Raw genomic sequence first — 18,563 nt, forward strand, 5'->3', positions numbered from 1 at the left:
TCTATAATTTAGCCCAAACAACTACAAACAACTACTTTCCCTACTGTATTTATTATTTCTTTTGCTTCTTTGCACCCCATTATTTTTATTTCTACTTTGCACATTCTTCCATTGCAAATCTACCATTCCAGTGTTTTACTTGCTATATTGTATTTACTTTGCCAACTTGGCATTTTTTTACCTTTACCTCCCTTATCTCACCTCATTTGCTCACATCGTATATAGACTTGTTTCTACTGTATTATTGACTGTATGTTTGTTTTACTCCATGTGTAACTCTGTGTTGTTGTATGTGTCGAACTGCTTTGCTTTATCTTGGCCAGGTCGCAATTGTAAATGAGAGCTTGTTCTCAACTTGCCTACCTGGTAAAAATAAAGGTGAAATAAAAAAAAGTATAAAAAAATTAACCCCCTGTTAACTTGTCATTAGAAACACGCTGTATTGGTGACTAACTGTGCTGCTGGCAACAATTTAAAAACATTTTTTGCCGACGTTTAATGACACCAGTCATATTCAACAGGTGTTGCGCGTTAGTAAATTCATCAGTTATTCTGTGCTCTGGCACACTCAGACATAGTTCTCTGAAATCGGAGTAGATAGCTAGAGTGAATTTACGAACGCACCCGTAAAAGCAGCACGGTCAGGTGGACTGGGGACAGCAAGGAGTCATCATGTCAGGTCGTCCTGGGGCATGGTCCTAGGGCTCAGGTCCTCAGAGAGAGAGAGAGAGAGAAAGAGAGAATTAGAGAACGTACACTTAGATTCACACAGGACACCGAATAGGACAGGAGAGGTACTCCAGATATAACAAACTGACCCCAGCCCCCCGACACATTAACTACTGCAGCATAAATACTGAAGGCTGAGACAGGAGGGGTCAGGAGACACTGTGGCCCCATCCGAGGACACCCCCAGACAGGGCCAAACAGGAAGGATATAACCCCACCCACTTTGCCAAAGCACAGCCCCCACACCACTAGAGGGATATCTTCAACCACCAACTTACCATCCTGAGACAAGGCTGAGTATAGCCCACAAAGATCTCCGCCATGGCACAAACCAAGGGGGGGCGCCAACCCAGACAGGATGACCACATCAGTGAATCAACCCACTCAGGTGACGCACCCCTTCCAGGGACGGCATGAGAGAGCCCCAGTAAGCCAGTGACTCAGCCCCTGTAATAGGGTTAGAGGCAGAGAATCCCAGTGGGAAGAGGGGAACCGGCCAGGCAGAGACAGCAAGGGCGGTTCGTTGCTCCAGAGCCTTTCCGTTCACCTTCCCACTCCTGGGCCAGACTACACTCAATCATATGACCCACTGAAGAGATAAGTCTTCAGTAAGGACTTAAAGGTTGAGACCGAGTTTGCGTCTCTGACATGGGTAGGCAGACCGTTCCATAAAAATGGAGCTCTATAGGAGAAAGCCCTGCCTCCAGCTGTTTGCTTAGAAATTCTAGGGACAATTAGGAGGCCTGCGTCTTGTGACCGTAGCGTACGTGTAGGTATTTACGGCAGGACCAAATCAGAGAGATAGGTAGGAGCAAGCCCATGTAATGCTTTGTAGGTTAGCAGTAAAACCTTGAAATCAGCCCTTCCTTTGACAGGAAGCCAGTGTAGAGAGGCTAGCACTGGAGTAATATGATCAAATTTTTTGGTTCTAGTCAGGATTCTAGCAGCCATATTTAGCACCAACTGAAGTTTATTTAGTGCTTTATCCGGGTAGCCGGAAAGTAGAGCATTGCAGTAGTCTAACCTAGAAGTGACAAAAGCATGGATTAATTTTTCTGCATCATTTTTGGACAGAAAGTTTCTGATTTTTGCAATGTTACGTAGATGGAAAAAAAGCTGTCCTTGAAATGGTCTTGATATGTTCTTCAAAAGAGAGATCAGGGTCCAGAGTAACGCCGAGGTCCTTCACAGTTTTATTTGAGACGACTGTACAACCATTAAGATTAATTGTCAGATTCAACAGAAGATCTCTTTGTTTCTTGGGACCTAGAACAAGCATCTCTGTTTTGTTTTGTCCGAGTTTAAAAGTAAATTTCACTGGTCATCCCCAAAGCCAACACTTACTTTGGCCGCCTTTCCTTCCAGTTCTCTGCTGCCAATGACTGGAACGAATTGCAAAAATCACTGAAGCTGGAGTCTTATATCTCCCTCTCTAACTTTAAGCATCAGCTGTCAGAGCAGCTTACTGTACCTGTACACAGCCAATCTGTAAATAGCACACTCCACTACCTCATTCCCATATTATTACTTACCCTCTTGCACCCCAGTATCTCTACTTGCACATCATCATATGCACATCTATCACTCCAGTGTTAATACTAAATTGTAATTATTTCACCTCTATGGCCTATTTATTGCCTACCTCCCTACTCTTCTATATTTGCACACACTGTACATAGATTTTTTCTTCTATTTTGTTATTGTTTGTTTATCCCATGTGTAACTCTGTGTTGTTTTTGTCGCACTGCTTTGCTTTATCTTGGCCAGGTCGCAGTTGTAAATGAGAACTTGTTCTCAACTGGCCTACCTGGTTAAATAAAGGTGAAATTTAAAAAAATCCCAGTGTTTGTGATGCTTGTTGCAACGCACACAGGGTGGTGTGAGTAGATAAGCATAAGTCATTTTCTGTTCTTTTGAGTTTTGATGGTGAGTCTTTGCCCAACTAAGTGATGTTGTAAGTTATCATGTATGAGTTTTTGTGCCTAATACATTACGTTATTACAGGTGTCAAGCTTATGGGCATTTGGCAGCCGTGTGTAGGGAGGTTCCTAGGTGTGAGAAGTGTGCGGAAGGGCATGAGACAAAGGAATGTGTATCATTGGGGAAAGTAGTGGTATGTGTTAATTGTAGGGGTGCCCATGGGGCTAGGGATCAGAAATGTCTAGTGTGAGAGAGGCAGGTTGAGGTTTCCAGGGTCAGAGTAGTGCAGAAGTTGTCATATGCTGAGGCAATGAAGAACATAGAGGACGATGAGTCAAGGGGGAGGGATCCTGAGAGGAGGCGTGTGAGTTGTAGATCTGTACCAGTACAGAGTGATAAACCAACAAGTGATGTTTCAGTAATATTGGATTTTTGTGGTGGCAGCTGAATAGAGGTATTTGGGTGTGCGAGACTTGACATCAGAAGAGTTACAGGATGTGTTAAGTGGTGGTGTCCCATCCTTTCAGCCTGTTGGCCTGGAGTAGGACTAAATTGATTTTAAATAGTGGAGTATGTTTTTTTTTAAATATGTAATTACATTTTTGTGTGAGTGTAGTGTTAGATGGTAGGGTATTTCTTATTATTCTTATTAAACAATTGTTTAAAGCAAAGTATAAGGCAGTTATACTCCAGTCTAGCAGGTGGCGGTAAGGCAACATTTACTGAAAGTCAACCGCCGTTAAAATTCATCAAAGAAGAAGTAGTAGTAAACAGAAGTAAACAATGACCAATAACCATTTCCACGTTAGCGGTTTTATTGTTATTTAGAAATGTATTAACACCATGGAACTCAAAATATGACTAATTTAACAGCACAGCATTACATACTTACATCAGGTAGTTTTTAATTTGCGTTGGAGACAGGACTTGGTTGATAGATGTTATTTAGCTAGCTAGGTAGCCGCTAACAATAATGGCTAACTGTATGGTTTTTCACACTCAAATAGCCTCCATCATGGAGGTGCTAGCGAATGCAGCCGTGGCAGAGATTTGTAAACTCGTAGACGACGACTATGCAGTGTTCCGTTTGGAAATGTCTCAAAGCCAGAAAGAAAACAGGGGATTGCGGAGGAAACTACAGCTACTGGAACTAAAGGTGGCACGGGAGCGCGTCCTCGCCAGTCGTCCCAGTAGTGTCAAGATCCTCGACCTATACAGAGGAATGGCAAGAGGTACATTTTGCATAAATTGTCCAGTTCCCCCCTGCGCATGTGTTCAGATGTTATCCAGAATTGTGACTTGGTCAGTTTTTGGCTAGTATGCAAGAGACGGGTTGGTTGTTTAGAGTTTTTCCTGGTGAGGTAAAACTCTGGGTCCTATTCCTCGGCTATGACAAAGTATTGTTATAGATAGCTTCCCTTTTCATCTGTGTTATGACTATAGGGCTTGGATTTTTTGGGGTCATGTGAATTGGAAACACTCCTGGCCTAAGGTGGATCAAAACCTTTAAAACTACCACAACCCTTGTTATTATCCATTCTGAATCATTCTGAATCAGATATCAAAAGAGCCAGAGAAGACAACTTTAATGGACACCATGCTCTGTATTTTAGTGAACTACTGTAGCAGGGCTGAGCGTTGTGCAAAGAATGGTTACAATGTCTTTAAATATTAAATATTAATTTCACTCTATTCACAATGTTAAGCAGACAGGTTTGAAAGTCTTAATTTGAAAGTCTTAATTTAATGTGAAAACCTAGAAAACCAGCCCTGCTTCCCTCCGCAAGGCAATCAAACAAGCTAAGCGTCAGTATAGAGACAAAGTAGAATCTCAATTCAACGGCTCAGACACAAGAGGTATGTGGCAGGGTCTACAGTCAATCACGGATTACAAAAAGAAAACCAGCCCCGTCACGGACCAGGATGTCTTGCTCCCAGGCAGACTAAATAACTTTTTTGCCCGCTTTGAGGACAATACAGTGCCACTGCCACGGCCCGCAACCAAAACATGCGGACTCTCCTTCACTGCAGCTGACGTGAGGAAAACATTTAAACGTGTCAACCCTCGCAAGGCTGCAGGCCCAGACGGCATCCCCAGCCGTGCCCTCAGAGCATGCGCAGACCAGCTGGCCGGTGTGTTTACGGACATATTCAATCAATCCCTATCCCAGTCTGCTGTTCCCACATGCTTCAAGAGGGCCAGCATTGTTCCTGTTCCCAAGAAAGCTAAGGTAACTGAGCTAAACGACTACCGCCCCGTAGCACTCACTTCCGTCATCATGAAGTGCTTTGAGAGACTAGTCAAGGACCATATCACCTCCACCCTACCTGACACCCTAGACCCACTCCAATTTGCTTACCGCCCAAATAGGTCCACAGACGATGCAATCTCAACCACACTGCACACTGCCCTAACCCATCTGGACAAGAGGAATACCTATGTGAGAATGCTGTTCATAGACTACAGCTCGGCATTTAACACCATAGTACCCTCCAAGCTCGTCATCAGACTCGAGACCCTGGGTCTCGACCCCGCCCTGTGCAACTGGGTACTGGACTTCCTGACGGGCCGCCCCCAGGTGGTGAGGGTAGGCAACAACATTCCACCCCGCTGATCCTCAACACTGGGGCCCCACAAGGGTGCGTTCTGAGCCCTCTCCTGTACTCCCTGTTCACCCACGACTGCGTGGCCACGCACGCCTCCAACTCAATCATCAAGTTTGCGGACAACACAACAGTGGTAGGCTTGATTACCAACAACGACGAGACGGCCTACAGGGAGGAGGTGAGGGCCCTCGGAGTGTGGTGTCAGGAAAATAACCTCACACTCAATGTCAACAAAACTAAGGAGATGATTGTGGACTTCAGGAAACAGCAGAGGGAACACCCCCCTATCCACATCGATGGAACAGTAGTGGAGAGGGTAGTAAGTTTTAAGTTCCTCGGCGTACATATCACAGACAAACTGAATTGGTCCACCCACACAGACAGCATCGTGAAGAAGGCGCAGCAGCGCCTCTTCAACCTCAGGAGGCTGAAGAAATTTGGCTTGTCACCAAAAGCACTCACAAACTTCTACAGATGCACAATCGAGAGCATCCTGTCGGGCTGTATCACCGCCTGGTACGGCAACTGCTCCACCCACAACCGTAAGGCTCTCCAGAGGGTAGTGAGGTCTGCACAACGCATCACCGGGGGCAAACTACCTGCCCTCCAGGACACCTACACCACCCGATGTCACAGGAAGGCCATAAAGATCATCAAGGACAACAACCACCCGAGCCACTGCCTGTTCACCCCGCTACCATCCAGAAGGCGAGGTCAGTACAGGTGCATCAAAGCTGGGACCGAGAGACTGAAAAACAGCTTCTATCTCAAGGCCATCAGACTGTTAAACAGCCACCATTAACATTGAGTGGCTGCTGCCAACACACTGACTCAACACCAGCCACTTTAATAATGGGAATTGATGTAAAATATATCACTAGCCACTTTAAACAATGCTACCTAATATAATGTTTACATACCCTACATTATTCATCTCATATGTATACGTATATACTGTACTCTATATCATCTACTGCATCTTTATGTAATACATGTATCACTAGCCACTTTAACTATGCCACTTTGTTTACATACTCATCTCATATGTATATACTGTACTCAATACCATCTACTGTATCTTGCCTATGCTGCTCTGTACCATCACTCATTCATATATCTTTATGTACATATTCTTTATCCCCTTACACTTGTGTCTATAAGGTAGTAGTTTTGGAATTGTTAGCTAGATTACTTGTTGGTTATTACTGCATTGTCGGAACTAGAAGCACAAGCATTTCGCTACACTCTTATTAACATCTGCTAACCATGTGTATGTGACAAATAATTTGATTTGATTAGTTGTTAATCTAATTACATTGCTCTTCTGCAATTATTCATTCTGTAATCTTTATGTAAGGCAGGGTTACATTTAACACTATACACTTTGTAACAGTTGTTATGTGTAAGTCATACAACCACTAACCTTGTGTTTAAGTTTAATTTAAAATAATATCCCCCTTTTCATTAAGTATAATTTATTGAATATCACTCAATCTATTGCACTCTTCTAACCAAACCTGCATTACCAGTTCATATCAGTAAGTTGGAACCAGTTCAGGGAACAGAACAGAAAACCGGAAAATAACAAAATTATATTTAATTGGTTTAGAAAGGAACTATATAATCCGGTATTTTTCTTTGGTTCAAACCGGTTCAGAAATGTAGTTTGCTGGTCTGAACAGTGGAACGGAACCAAAAAAAATAATGGTTCTGTTCAGAACGAAACGATTGGAAAATTACTTTGGTAATCAAGACAGGCAGCCATCAGGGCATCAATCTCTGTATTTGCGAAAGTTATGGTGGTACTAGAATCCATCAACTCTCTCTTTCTGCATTAGCTATGCATCTGTTATGGTTGGACAAATGTGTTCACATTGTCTGTGTAGACTGCTCTGTGGTGGAATTTGTAGGTTTTTTACTTTTAAGGCCGGGACATTTGCTCTGGAAACATTTGAATAATCACCAGCAGTTGAAATAAAGTAATATGCAAATGAACATTACTGGACTAATAAACTGGCTGACTAACCTTTTCAGAAACTTCAGTATCCCTAAGCCTTTGGTAGCAGCAGATCGTGAGTCTAAATCAGGGTACGCAACTTTCACTGGGGGCGGGGAGACACGTCCCCTCCACATTCTGAAACTGCATTTTTGCCCCCCAGTTTTATCATTGGAATGTGATACAAAACCAGGCAACAGTGTGCTTTAGGACCATGCGGACTCCTCCGAGCGGTTGGGTAGGCTGTTTCTGGAACAAAGCCTATTCCCCCTTAGGAGACTGAAAAGATTTGGCATGGATCCTCAAAAAGTTCTACAGCTGCACCATTGAGAGCACTGGTTGCATCACTGCATCACTGCCTGGTATGGCAACTGCTCAGCCTCCGGCCGCAAGGCACTACAGAGGGTAGTGCTAACAGCCCAGTACATCACTGGGGCCAAGCTTCCTGCCATCCAGGACCACTATACCAAGCGGTACTGGAGCACCAAGTCTAGGTCCAAAAGTTTTCTTAACAGCTTATACCCCCAAGCCATAAGACTCTCAAACAGCTAATCAAATGGCGACCTATAATATTTTCATTGTCCCCCCCTCCTCTCTGCTACCCTGCTGCTACTCTGTTTATTATCTATGCATAGTCACTTTAATTCTACCTACATGTACATATTACTTCGACTGACCTGTGCCCCTGCACATTGACTCTGTACCGGTACCCCCTGTATATAGCCTTGCTATTTTTTTTTTTTACTTAACACTTCTTTTTCTTAACTGCATTGTTGGTTAAGGGCTTGTAAGTAAGCATTTCACTGTAACGTCGTATTCGGCGCATGTGAAAAATAAAATTTGATTTGGAGTGTATCTGACTGGATAAATAATAATAAAAGAAAAAAAGTTATGTCCCCCCCCACTTCTAAAAACCAAAGTTGAGCCGCTCGTCTAAAATAATATTAACGTTAGCTTCTGGAAGCATCTATATATCGTGCTAATGTTATCAAATCAAATTAAAGTTTACTTGTCACATGCACCGAATACAACAGGTGTAAACTTTACAGTGAAATGCTTACTTACAGGCTCTAACCAACAGTGCAGAAAAGGTATTAGGTGAACCATAGGTAAGTAAAGAAATAAAACAACAGTAAAAAGACTATAGGCTATAAAAGTAGCGAGGTTACATACAGACACCGGTTAGTCAGACTGATTGAGGTAGTGTGTACATGTAGATATGGCTAAAGTGACTATGCATATATGATGAACAGAGTAGCAGTAGCGTAAAAGAGGGGTTGGCGGGTGGCGGGACACAATGCAGATAACCCGGTTAGCCAATGTGCGGGAGCACTGGTTGGTCGGCCCAATTGAGGTAGTATAACTATACATTCATGTACAAAGTGACTATGCATATATGATAAACAGAGTAGCAGCACTGTAAAAAGAGGGGTTGGGGGGGGTGGGGGCACACAATCCAAATAGTCTGGGTAGCCATTTGATTACCTGTTCAGGAGTCTTATGGCTTTGGGGTAAACACTGTCAAGAAGCCTTTTTGTCCTAGACTTGGCACTCGGGTACCGCTTGCCAAGCGGTAATAGAGAGAACAGTCTATGACTGGGGTGGCTGGGGTCTTTGACAATTTTTAGGGCCTTCCTCTGATACCGCCTGGTGTAGAGGTCCTGGATGGCAGGCAGCTTAGCCCCAGGGATGTACCGGGCCGTACGCACTACCTTCTGTATTGCCTTGCGGTCAGAGGCCGAGCAATTGCCGTACAAGGCAGTGATGCTCTCGATGTTGCATCTGTAGAAACTTTTGAGGATCTGAGGACACATGCCAAATCTTTTCAGTTTCCTAAGGGGGAATAGGCTTTGTCGTGCCCTCTTCGACTGTCTTGGTGTGCTTGGACCATTCTAGTTTGTTGTTGATGTGGACACAGAGGAACTTGAAGCTCTCAACCTGCTCCACTACAGCACCGTCGATGAGAATGGGGGCGTGCTCGGTTCTCCTTTTCCTGTAGTCCACAATCATCTCCTTAGTCTTGGTTACGTTGAGGGATAGGTTGTTATTCTTGCACCACCGGCCAGGTCTCTGACCTCCTCCCTATAGGCTGTCTCATCGTTGTCAGTGATCAGGCCTACCACTGTTGTGTCATCTGCAAACTTGATGATGGTGTTGTAGTCGTGCCTGCCTATGCAGTTGTGGGTGAACAGGGAGTACAGGAGGGGACTGAGCATGCACCCCTGTGGAGCTCCAGTGTTGAGGATCAGAGTGGCAGATGTGTTGCTACCTACCCTCACCACCTGGGGGCGGCCCGTCAGGAAGTACAGGATCCAGTTGCAGAGGGAGGTGTTTAGTCCCAGGATCCTTAGCTTAGAACTTTGAGGGTACTGTGGTGTTGAACGCTGAGCTGTAGTCAATGAATAGCATTCTCACGTAGGTGTTCATTTGTCCAGGTGGGAAAGGGCAGTGTGGAGTGCAATAGAGATTGCATCATCTGTGGATCTGTTTGGGCGGTATGTAAATTGGAGTGGGTCTAGGGTTTCTGGGATAATGGTGTTGATTACCAACATTACCAACCTTTCAAAGCACTTCATGGCTACGGACATGAGTGCTACGGGTCTGTAGTCATTTAGGCAGGTTGCCTTTGTGTTCTTGGACAGACAAACAACGAGGTCACAGAGGTTCTAAACCGAGACGCAACATTGCGAGACTTCCGGGAACCCTTGCGAAGCAGACCAAACAGACCAGGCTGGGGTTTGAGAAGTCGATGAGAGAACAAAAACAACTTTAGATTGAAGTAGTGCCTTTGATCTGACGGCCTGCACATGTTAGACCCGATGACATGTTTCTGCGCATGAGTAAAGCTAGCCAACGTTGCAATGACCTCGCCTACATGCGTGATCAGGGATTTCTATTGGAGAAGCAGTTTCTGCCTATCTTCATACTGTACCGTCTTTGACCAGGTGCTGGTGTAACCAAACTAGTGGTTGATAAGGCTTTGGAGGCTGTAGCTAGGAGACCACTGTGACTGACAAGTGAATCCACCTGTCACAGCAAGCATGTGGCTACCGCGTCACTAGACAAAACGGAGGAAAACAGGCTGAAATTGGGAGAGTTGCTATGTAAACTTGTCCAATAAGAAACGGCTGCTTTCTTTTCCGTTGCAAAACATTTTTCTATGACATTAACTAATGAATATGTCTGGTAAACGCATTTGCTGCTGCTGCTGCTTTGAGATTGAAAAGTACTGGGGCCACACGTTTTCCGGCGACGATGGGGCTGGCCCTAACCTTTTGGGGGGCCTACGCAAAAGTTTGAAGGCAGAGAATGTTTTAGAGTTAATTTCCTGAAGTTCTACACATGTTGCCATGGGGTCCCGAAAATGTTTTCAAAATGCATACTGCCTCCAAGTGGTGTGTGCGGTGCTGATGAAGCCTGCCTTCGGTTGTCACATTTTCGTGAATGAGGTAGTATACCTAATAAACTGTCCGGTGAGTGCCTTCAAGTATTCATACCACTTGGCTTATTCCACATTTTGTTGTGTTACAGCATTAATTCAAAATGGATTTAATTATAATTGTTTCTCACTAATCTACACACTACCCCATAAGTGAAAACATGTTTTTGGAAATTTTAGCAAATTTATTGAAAATGAAATACAAAAATATCTAATTTACATAAGTATTCACACCCCTGAGTCAATACTTTGTAGACTTACCTTTGGCAGCGATGACAGCTGTGAGTCTTTCTGGGTAAGTCTCTAAAAGCATTCCTCACCTGGATTGTGCAACATGAGCTAATTATTAAAAATTGTTCAAGCTCTGTCAAATGGGTTGTTGCTAGACAACCATTTTCAGTTCCATAGATTTAAGAAAATTAAACACAGCCACTCAGGAACATTCACTGTCTACTTGGTAAGCAACTCCAGTGCAGATTTGTCAATGTGTTTAAAGGTTATTGTCCTGCTGAAAGGTGAATTAATCTCCCTGTGTCTGTTGGAAAGCAGACTGAACCAGATTTTCCTGTAGGTTTTTGCCTGTGCTTAGCTCCATTAAGTTTATTAACAACAAAAAATCCCCTGTCCTTAACGATTACAATAATTCCCATAACATGATTCAGACACCACTATGCTTGAAAATATGGAGTGGTACAAAAACTTAATTGCTTTGCCACATTTTTTTGCAGTATTACTTTAGTGCCTTGTTGCAAGCATGATGCATATTTTTGATTCTGTACAAGCTTCCTTCTTTTCACTCTTGTCATTTATGTTAGTATTGTGGAGTAACTACAATGTTGTTGGTCCATCCTCAGTTTTTCCTATCACAGCCATTAAACCATAAGCGGTTTTCTTCCTCTCTGGCAACCGAGTGAGTAAGGACACCTGTATCTTTGTAGTGACTGGGTGTATTTATACACCATTCAAAGTGTAATTAATAATGTCACCATGTTCAAAGGGATATTCAATGCCTGTTTAGTTTTTTTTTACCCTTCTACCAATAAGTGCCCTTCTTTGCGAGGTATTGAATCTGTGTTTTAAATTCACTGCTTCGACTGAGACCTTACAGATAGTTGTATGTGTGGGGTACAGAGATGAGTCATTTTAAACACTATTATTTCACACAGTGTGAGTCCATGCAACTTATTATGTGACTTGTTCAGGAAATGTTTATCCTGAACTTATTTATGCTTGAATACTTATTACTTTACTTTTTAAATTGAATTTGTTTTTAAAAAATCCCCAAAACATAATTCCACTTTGACATTATGGGGTATTGTTTGTAGGCCAGTGACCCCCCAAAAATCCAAATGTAGTCCAGCTGTAACACAACAAAATGTGGAAAAAGTCTAGGGGTGTCAATACTTTCTCAAGGCACTCTATACATACTTTTTTTGGGGGGGGGTGGGGCCCCTAAGTGACCGCTTATGTCACTTATGCCTGTGTCTGGGCTTGATGTAGCACTTCCGCTGATTACTTAGCTATCTTGCAAAAAAAATATTTACCAGGCAGGTCAATTAAGAATGAATTATTCTAACACAGAGACACAATATAACACAATATTATATTCTAACCCAATTCGTATTATCATATTCTAACCAGATTCTTGATTTACTGAATTTCCTATTGTCATACTCTATTAAAATAATGTAATGCATGGAACATAATCAATCAATAAATAGTATGTCAAGAATTTATGAGAAGGGACATCCTTGCCACTTGTAGACAGTGTCAAGTGTACAATATAGCGTTGAGCATTGACAGTACCTAAGTTAACTACCCGTTTCCCCCAATCACTCTCTCAGGTGAAGCACATCTCACTGGAGGCCACAGGAGCTTTGTGAAGCCAGCGGAACACAACACATGGAGAGATGACCAACCAATCACTGTTGATGAGGGGAGTGGAACCTCAACCCAGCACGTTATTGTGATAGAGGTTAGTGTCATAATGTAACATTAACAATGACAGTACATCAAATGTGGCCTGTTTTTAATTTCAGAAAGGCTCCCCTCAGCTATTCATCTATTTGCCATAGGGGATTTTGAGACTTCACTACCACATTGTTATCCAATTCAACTCATGTACCGATAATAACCTCCTCTCTTCTTGTCAGTCTGCAGAGGCTGCAGGTCCTGGAGTCAAGCAAGAGAGATCTGAAGGAGAGAAGGACCCACGGCACAGCAGAGACATCCAGACTGAAACAGCGGCTGTAGCCCCGGAGGACCTTACCGCCGCGCCCCAGGCCAGGACCAGACACAGCATCTTGGAGGTCAGTGGAACGCCGAACGCCGTCCTCAAGTCAGAGACAGACACCGAGACTTTAACTGCAACACACAGGCTCTTACACACAGGATCTGAACACAGATCAGAACCAGAGAGACTGAGCTGTCCAGCTGTTTCCGGCTCAGAGTACCTACCGGTATTTCGCCAGAGGATGGGTCATTCCCGTGGAGATGGTGATGGTGACGCGTTAGACACTGGCGTTGATGATCTGTCTTGTTCTTACGCTACAGAGATGGACCCTGGCAACATGCCCTTGGGTTTAGAAACACAGACTGATCTGTCTAGAGGGAAATGGAACCGGTACAGTAGTAGTGTATACTCTGAAGGTTGTCTAGATAAGATAGGTGAGGGTTTAGTCGTAGATGAAGTGACTGTAAAATTGGAGGGCAACGTACTGCCCACATGGAATAGTCACCTAGGAGACAGACACTCGCAGGGCAGAGATTTCTTAGACTACAGGGAAAGCTTAGAGACAAATCAAAATGTCGCCACCCACTCCCCTTTTCACGTGTTCAGGGATCGCGACCCAGTGTCCACGTTGATGGCACCTTCCGATTCACACAGCCACATCCTTTTCGATCAGGTATTAAACTCAAACGACGGAGCTAGAGCCCAGGCTCAGGGAGGGAGAGCCACATCAGGCAATAGTAAAGAGAAACGGTTCCTCTGCATGTTCTGTAACAAAGGCTTCAGCTGCCCGCAGAAGGTGGAAATCCACAAGAGGGTCCACACTGGGGAGAAACCCTTCAGCTGTACCCAGTGTCACGTGCGCTTCGCCCAGGCTGGTGACCTGAAGAGGCACCAGAGGGTCCACTCAGGGGAGAAACCTTACAGCTGCCCCCAGTGTGAGAAGCGGTTCTCCCGTCAGGACCAGCTGAAGAGGCATCATATGGTCCACACCCAAGAGAGGCCGTTTGCCTGTACGCACTGCGGGAAGAGGTTCTCAGAGAGGAGCTACCTCAGGATACACCAGCAGAAAAACCATTCCACTCAATAGCTTCTGACATTTACATCAAACACTGCATTAAAGACAAATGTATATTTTCATGGTTGTCAGCAGAAAAGGTCCACAGATATATTTGGAATAACAGATTTCAGTGTTGAATTTTTCTGGGTAGAATATTGTATCCAGACATTGTGGGATATATAAGCCTAAAGTCTGATACATATTGTGTTTGTACTGTGTAGGTGTCTATTTCATTACTTCTGTTAAACTACAAAATGTTGTTCCAATACATTTTTAATTAGAAAATGTATGCAAGTTATCCATTTTTTGTTGAGATGTGTATATGTGGTTTTCATATATAGTGTATTTAAAACTTGTTTATGTTTAATAAACACAAAATGGGACTTTTCATTCTAAGACTTTCATTGAGACTCTTTAATATACATCACATCTGATCTCACCCTATTCTGTACGAACCCAATATACACTTAAATACACTTACACACTAACACTTACTGTACAATTCTATATAGTTTAGTCAAGTTTGTCATATGATGACTTTTGACTTATCATAGCTGACTCATATTTACCCACATCATATTTATGTCCTCCATGATGGGTTTAACAACAAAGTAATTCTGTATCTACAGTATATGACTCAAACGTAGTGGGGATGGGTAAACACTCCATGTTGAAAGTGTGTTTATCTGTGTGTGTGTGTACGTACCTGAGGGAGTGTATGTCTGTGTAATCTGTATCACCTCTCTTCCAGGAGGAGGGTCCAGAGGTGCTGCTGGTGAAGGAGGATGGTTGTGAGGAGGGTCTGGGGAACACTGAGGGGAACATGGTCATGGAGGACAACCAGACTACACCCCCTCCTGAACCCACAGAGGAACCGGCTGAGCTGCACAGGACCACACACTGTCTCACTGAGGTGAGCCCACTGTAAACTACTGTCTGAATGTTTTTTCCTTTCAGATCCTAATGAATTAGACTATGTAGACAGAGAAGGACCTGATCTTCGATCAGCACTTCTACTTTGAGACTCTTTCTAGGTACGGTCCCAGGTCTAGATGAATGTTGTCTTAAGTGTGAGACCATACGTTTGAATTATCAAACCATGAAAAAGTGTCAAGTAATCAAATCAACTAACAAGTTTCCAAAGTACTCAAAGCAATCCCTCATTGCCCAATCAGAAGGTGCTCCATAGCAGGGTGCTCATATCAGATTTCTTGATCCAACATCCTCTCACTCTGTATCTCTTACAGCCAGTAGACATGGAGGATGGGAAGCCTGATCTGCTGCTGGTCAAAGAGGAGACGATAGAAGACGAACCAGAGAGCATTGACCTGAGTGGACTAAAGATGGGGGAGCAAGGTAAAGGAGAAATAATTATAATATAGAGCAACTTATGTTTGCATACAAAAACACACATCTTAAAACTTTTTTGGGATAGGGGGCAGTATTTGGAAGTTTGGATGAATGAGGTGCCCAAAGTAAACTGTCTGTTACTCAGGCCCAGAAGCTAGGATATGCATATAATTGGTAGTATTGGATATAAAACACTCTCAAGTTTCCAAAACTGTTAAAATAATGTCTGTGAGTATAACAAAACTGATATGGCAAGCAAAAACCTGGGGAAATCCATCCAGGAAGTGGGATTTTTTTGATGTGGGTACTTTTCAATTGAATGCCTATACAGTATGTAATGGTTTAGGACCCAGATTGCAGTTCCTATGGCTTCCACTAGATGTCAACAGTCTTTAGACATTGTTTCACCCTTGTATTCTGAAATATTAGGAAGAATGAGACCATTGTGTAAGTGGACTGTAGAATCAAGCAGCGCTGGTTTGCGTGTGACCGATTGCGCGCCCTTTGTTGTTTTTCCTTTCTATTGAATACGCTATTGTACGGTTGAAATATGATCAATTATTTAGACAATAGACAACCTATTGTCTAACGATTAATTATAAACATTGTTTGACATGTTTCAACAAACTTTACCGGTACTATTAGGATGTATTCGTCTGCATGTTGTGATCTCCTTCAAGTCAGTGGATTACTGAACAAAACGCGCCAACAAAACAGAGTTTTTGGGATATAAAGAGGGACTTTATCGAACAAAACAAACATTTATTGTGTAACAGGGACTCTTGTGACTGCAACCAGATGAAGATCATCAAAGGTAAGTGAGTAATTCTATTGCTATTTCTGACTTTCGTGACTCCTCTACTTGGCTTGAAAATGTTTGTATGCAGATAATCGCATGGTATGCTTTCGCCGTAAAGACTTTTTGAAATCTGACACAGTGGCTGGATTAACAAGAAGTTAATCTTTAAGCCGATGTATAACACTTGTATCTTTTATGAATGTTTATTATGAGTATTTCTGTATTTTGAATTTGGCGCTCTGCAATTTCACCGGATGTTGTTGAGGTGGATCGCTAGCGGAACGCCTATCCTTAAAAATGAACTTGACCAGGTAATTGATAAAGAAAAACTCCATCTGTAGCGTTTTCTCTGCCATGTTTGTAAAGTCCATTTTCTAACCTCCTGCAGGTGGTTGGCTGGAGGCTAACAGAGGAGACTGGGCGGCCGTCTTAGATTTCCAGATCCAGACGGGTGCAGCCAAGGGCCCAGGGGACAACATTACCAAGCAGGCCAGGACCAGAGGTGACATAGTGGAGGTCAGTGGGTGGGACAGCGTCCTCAACTCTGGGCTGGGGAACAACAGTGTTAACCAGAAAAAGACAGTTGAACACAAAACAACAACCAAACTTAAGTCTCCATGACAACAGACTGGCTGAGAGCAGGGTGAGGTGTAGATTTGGTCTGCTGGGACAGGGAGGTGTCTGTATGCGGGGGGGGAGAACAGGTAGCCATGCTGACTGACTTGGTTATTTTTGTATTATTGCAGAGACTGAGTTTCCCTCATCTCAGTCGAACCAAAGCATATTTCCTTTTTGAATCAACACTTATGGACATTGTTTCATAGTAAACTCCAATGGCTCCATATTGTTAGGTACTTGACAGTGGTTAACATTTTATAATATCATGCCATGCTTCTGTGTGTACAGCAAAGAGTTTCTTATATAAACCTTTATGCTTTTCTGTACATTTTGTGTTTACAGTCTGCAGTCCATGAGGACCAGCTGATATCTGGTGTTGCTGACGGAAGAGACTGGACATCTGAGGTGGGTGGTCACAAACCCTGGCCCCAGATCAAAACCCTGGATCTGGAGCCATCACTCTTCCTTCCCGAGTCAGAACTAGGACCCAACCGTGAGGGACAGGGACTCCACCACAACCACTACACAGAACTTAACCAGTGGACAGGTGGACTGAACCACCACAGTCCTGTTGGTCATCAGAGAAACAGAGGTTCCAGTCTGCAGTCTGGGGCTGATAGAGATCAACCCTCCTGTTCCTATGATACAAACACCACAGTATCCATGATGAACAGAGCAGGTCACCCTGGGCTTCAGCCTTCACAGAGAGTGATGGGAGCCCCCCCTGGTGGTAGTCTATCAGCAAGTCTGTCTTCTCCTTCAGGGCCTCGTCCAATGCCTGGTGACTTGGTTCATAGAAGGCCTGGGTCTAGCCTTCCTCACTTACCTCAGGTTTACCCCACCAATACAGACAGTGTCAGGATGGGCATTCACCATAAGAGGTACCTAGCCTATAACACAGCACACAATTCCAACAACACCCAAACAATGGCTATAGGTCAAGGAGGGAGCTCAAAAACTCTTGCTTCTACCTCCTCTGCTGTCATTGGGTCACAATGTGGGAGGCCGAGCATTAGGTCGGACGCCGACAAGCCTTATGCCTGCCCCACGTGTGGGAAGCACTTTGCTGAGGCAAGGTATGTGAAGCAGCACCAGACTGTTCACACCAAGGACAGCTTCAATTGCAAATTATGTCACAAGAGCTTCTCCTTCCTGAGTAGCCTTATCAGACATAGGAGTGTCCACAATGGGAAGAAATCGTAGCAGTGTGTCTTGAGATGTACATTAGGTGATATCTGGGAATAATTCTTTATCTGACATATTATAGTTATAATGTTTAGTGTCTTGGGATAAGAGGGTAATTAACCACATACCCCTTTAACTTTGAATTATTTAACAGGCTTGTGTTAATAACTGTTTTTTAGAGAGATAGTAAACCTAGGCTAGAACAAGTATAGTTCAATATTCTCTGGTCTGATGAAACCAGGTTTGAACTCTTTGGCCTGAATGCCAAGCGGCGCGTCTGGAGGAAACCTGGCACCATCCCTACGGTGAAGCATGATGGTAGCAGCATCATGCTGTGGGGATGTTTTTCAGTGGCAGAGACTAGGAGACTATTGAGGATCGAGGCAAAGATGAACGGAGCAAAGTACAGAGATCCTTGATGAAAACCTGCTCCAGGGCGCTCAGGACCTCAGACTGGGGCGAAAGTTCACTTTCCAACAGGACAATGACCCTAAGCACACAGCCAAGACAATGCAGGAGTGGCTTCAGGACAAGTCTCTGAATGTCCTTGAGTGGCCCAGCCAGAGCCCGGACTTGAACCCGATCAACCATTTCTGGTGAGACCTGAAAATAGCTGTGCAGCTACGCTCC

The 18,563-nt window shown here is 43.7% G+C and overlaps 1 protein-coding gene across 1 annotated transcript; it reads left to right on the plus strand.

The window, feature by feature from the left end:
- The first annotated feature begins 11,752 nt into the window (after nt 1-11,752).
- On the plus strand, nt 11,753-18,247 carry LOC112262260 (zinc finger protein 205). The gene is made up of 6 exons (XM_024437950.2): nt 11,753-12,666; nt 12,845-13,000; nt 14,733-14,894; nt 15,229-15,337; nt 16,519-16,646; nt 17,091-18,247. Exons 3-6 carry the CDS (start codon nt 14,805-14,807, stop codon nt 17,949-17,951), a joined length of 1,188 nt encoding a protein of 395 aa, XP_024293718.2. The 5' UTR covers nt 11,753-12,666; nt 12,845-13,000; nt 14,733-14,804; the 3' UTR covers nt 17,952-18,247.
- The last annotated feature ends 316 nt before the right edge of the window (nt 18,248-18,563 follow it).

The sequence above is a fragment of the Oncorhynchus tshawytscha genome, linkage group LG11 (assembly GCF_018296145.1).
Source record: "Oncorhynchus tshawytscha isolate Ot180627B linkage group LG11, Otsh_v2.0, whole genome shotgun sequence".
NCBI classification, from domain to species: domain Eukaryota; kingdom Metazoa; phylum Chordata; class Actinopteri; order Salmoniformes; family Salmonidae; genus Oncorhynchus; species Oncorhynchus tshawytscha.

What these genes read in the sequence shown, in the direction of transcription:
- LOC112262260 (XM_024437950.2), top strand. Translation starts at nt 14,805, where the DNA reads ATGGTCATGGAGGACAACCAGACTACACCCCCTCCTGAACCCACAGAG. An exon ending in CCACACACTGTCTCACTGAG is followed by an intron (nt 14,895 to 15,228) that starts GTGAGCCCACTG and finishes TATCTCTTACAG; the next exon opens with CCAGTAGACATGGAGGATGG. An exon ending in CCAGAGGTGACATAGTGGAG is followed by an intron (nt 16,647 to 17,090) that starts GTCAGTGGGTGG and finishes TTGTGTTTACAG; the next exon opens with TCTGCAGTCCATGAGGACCA.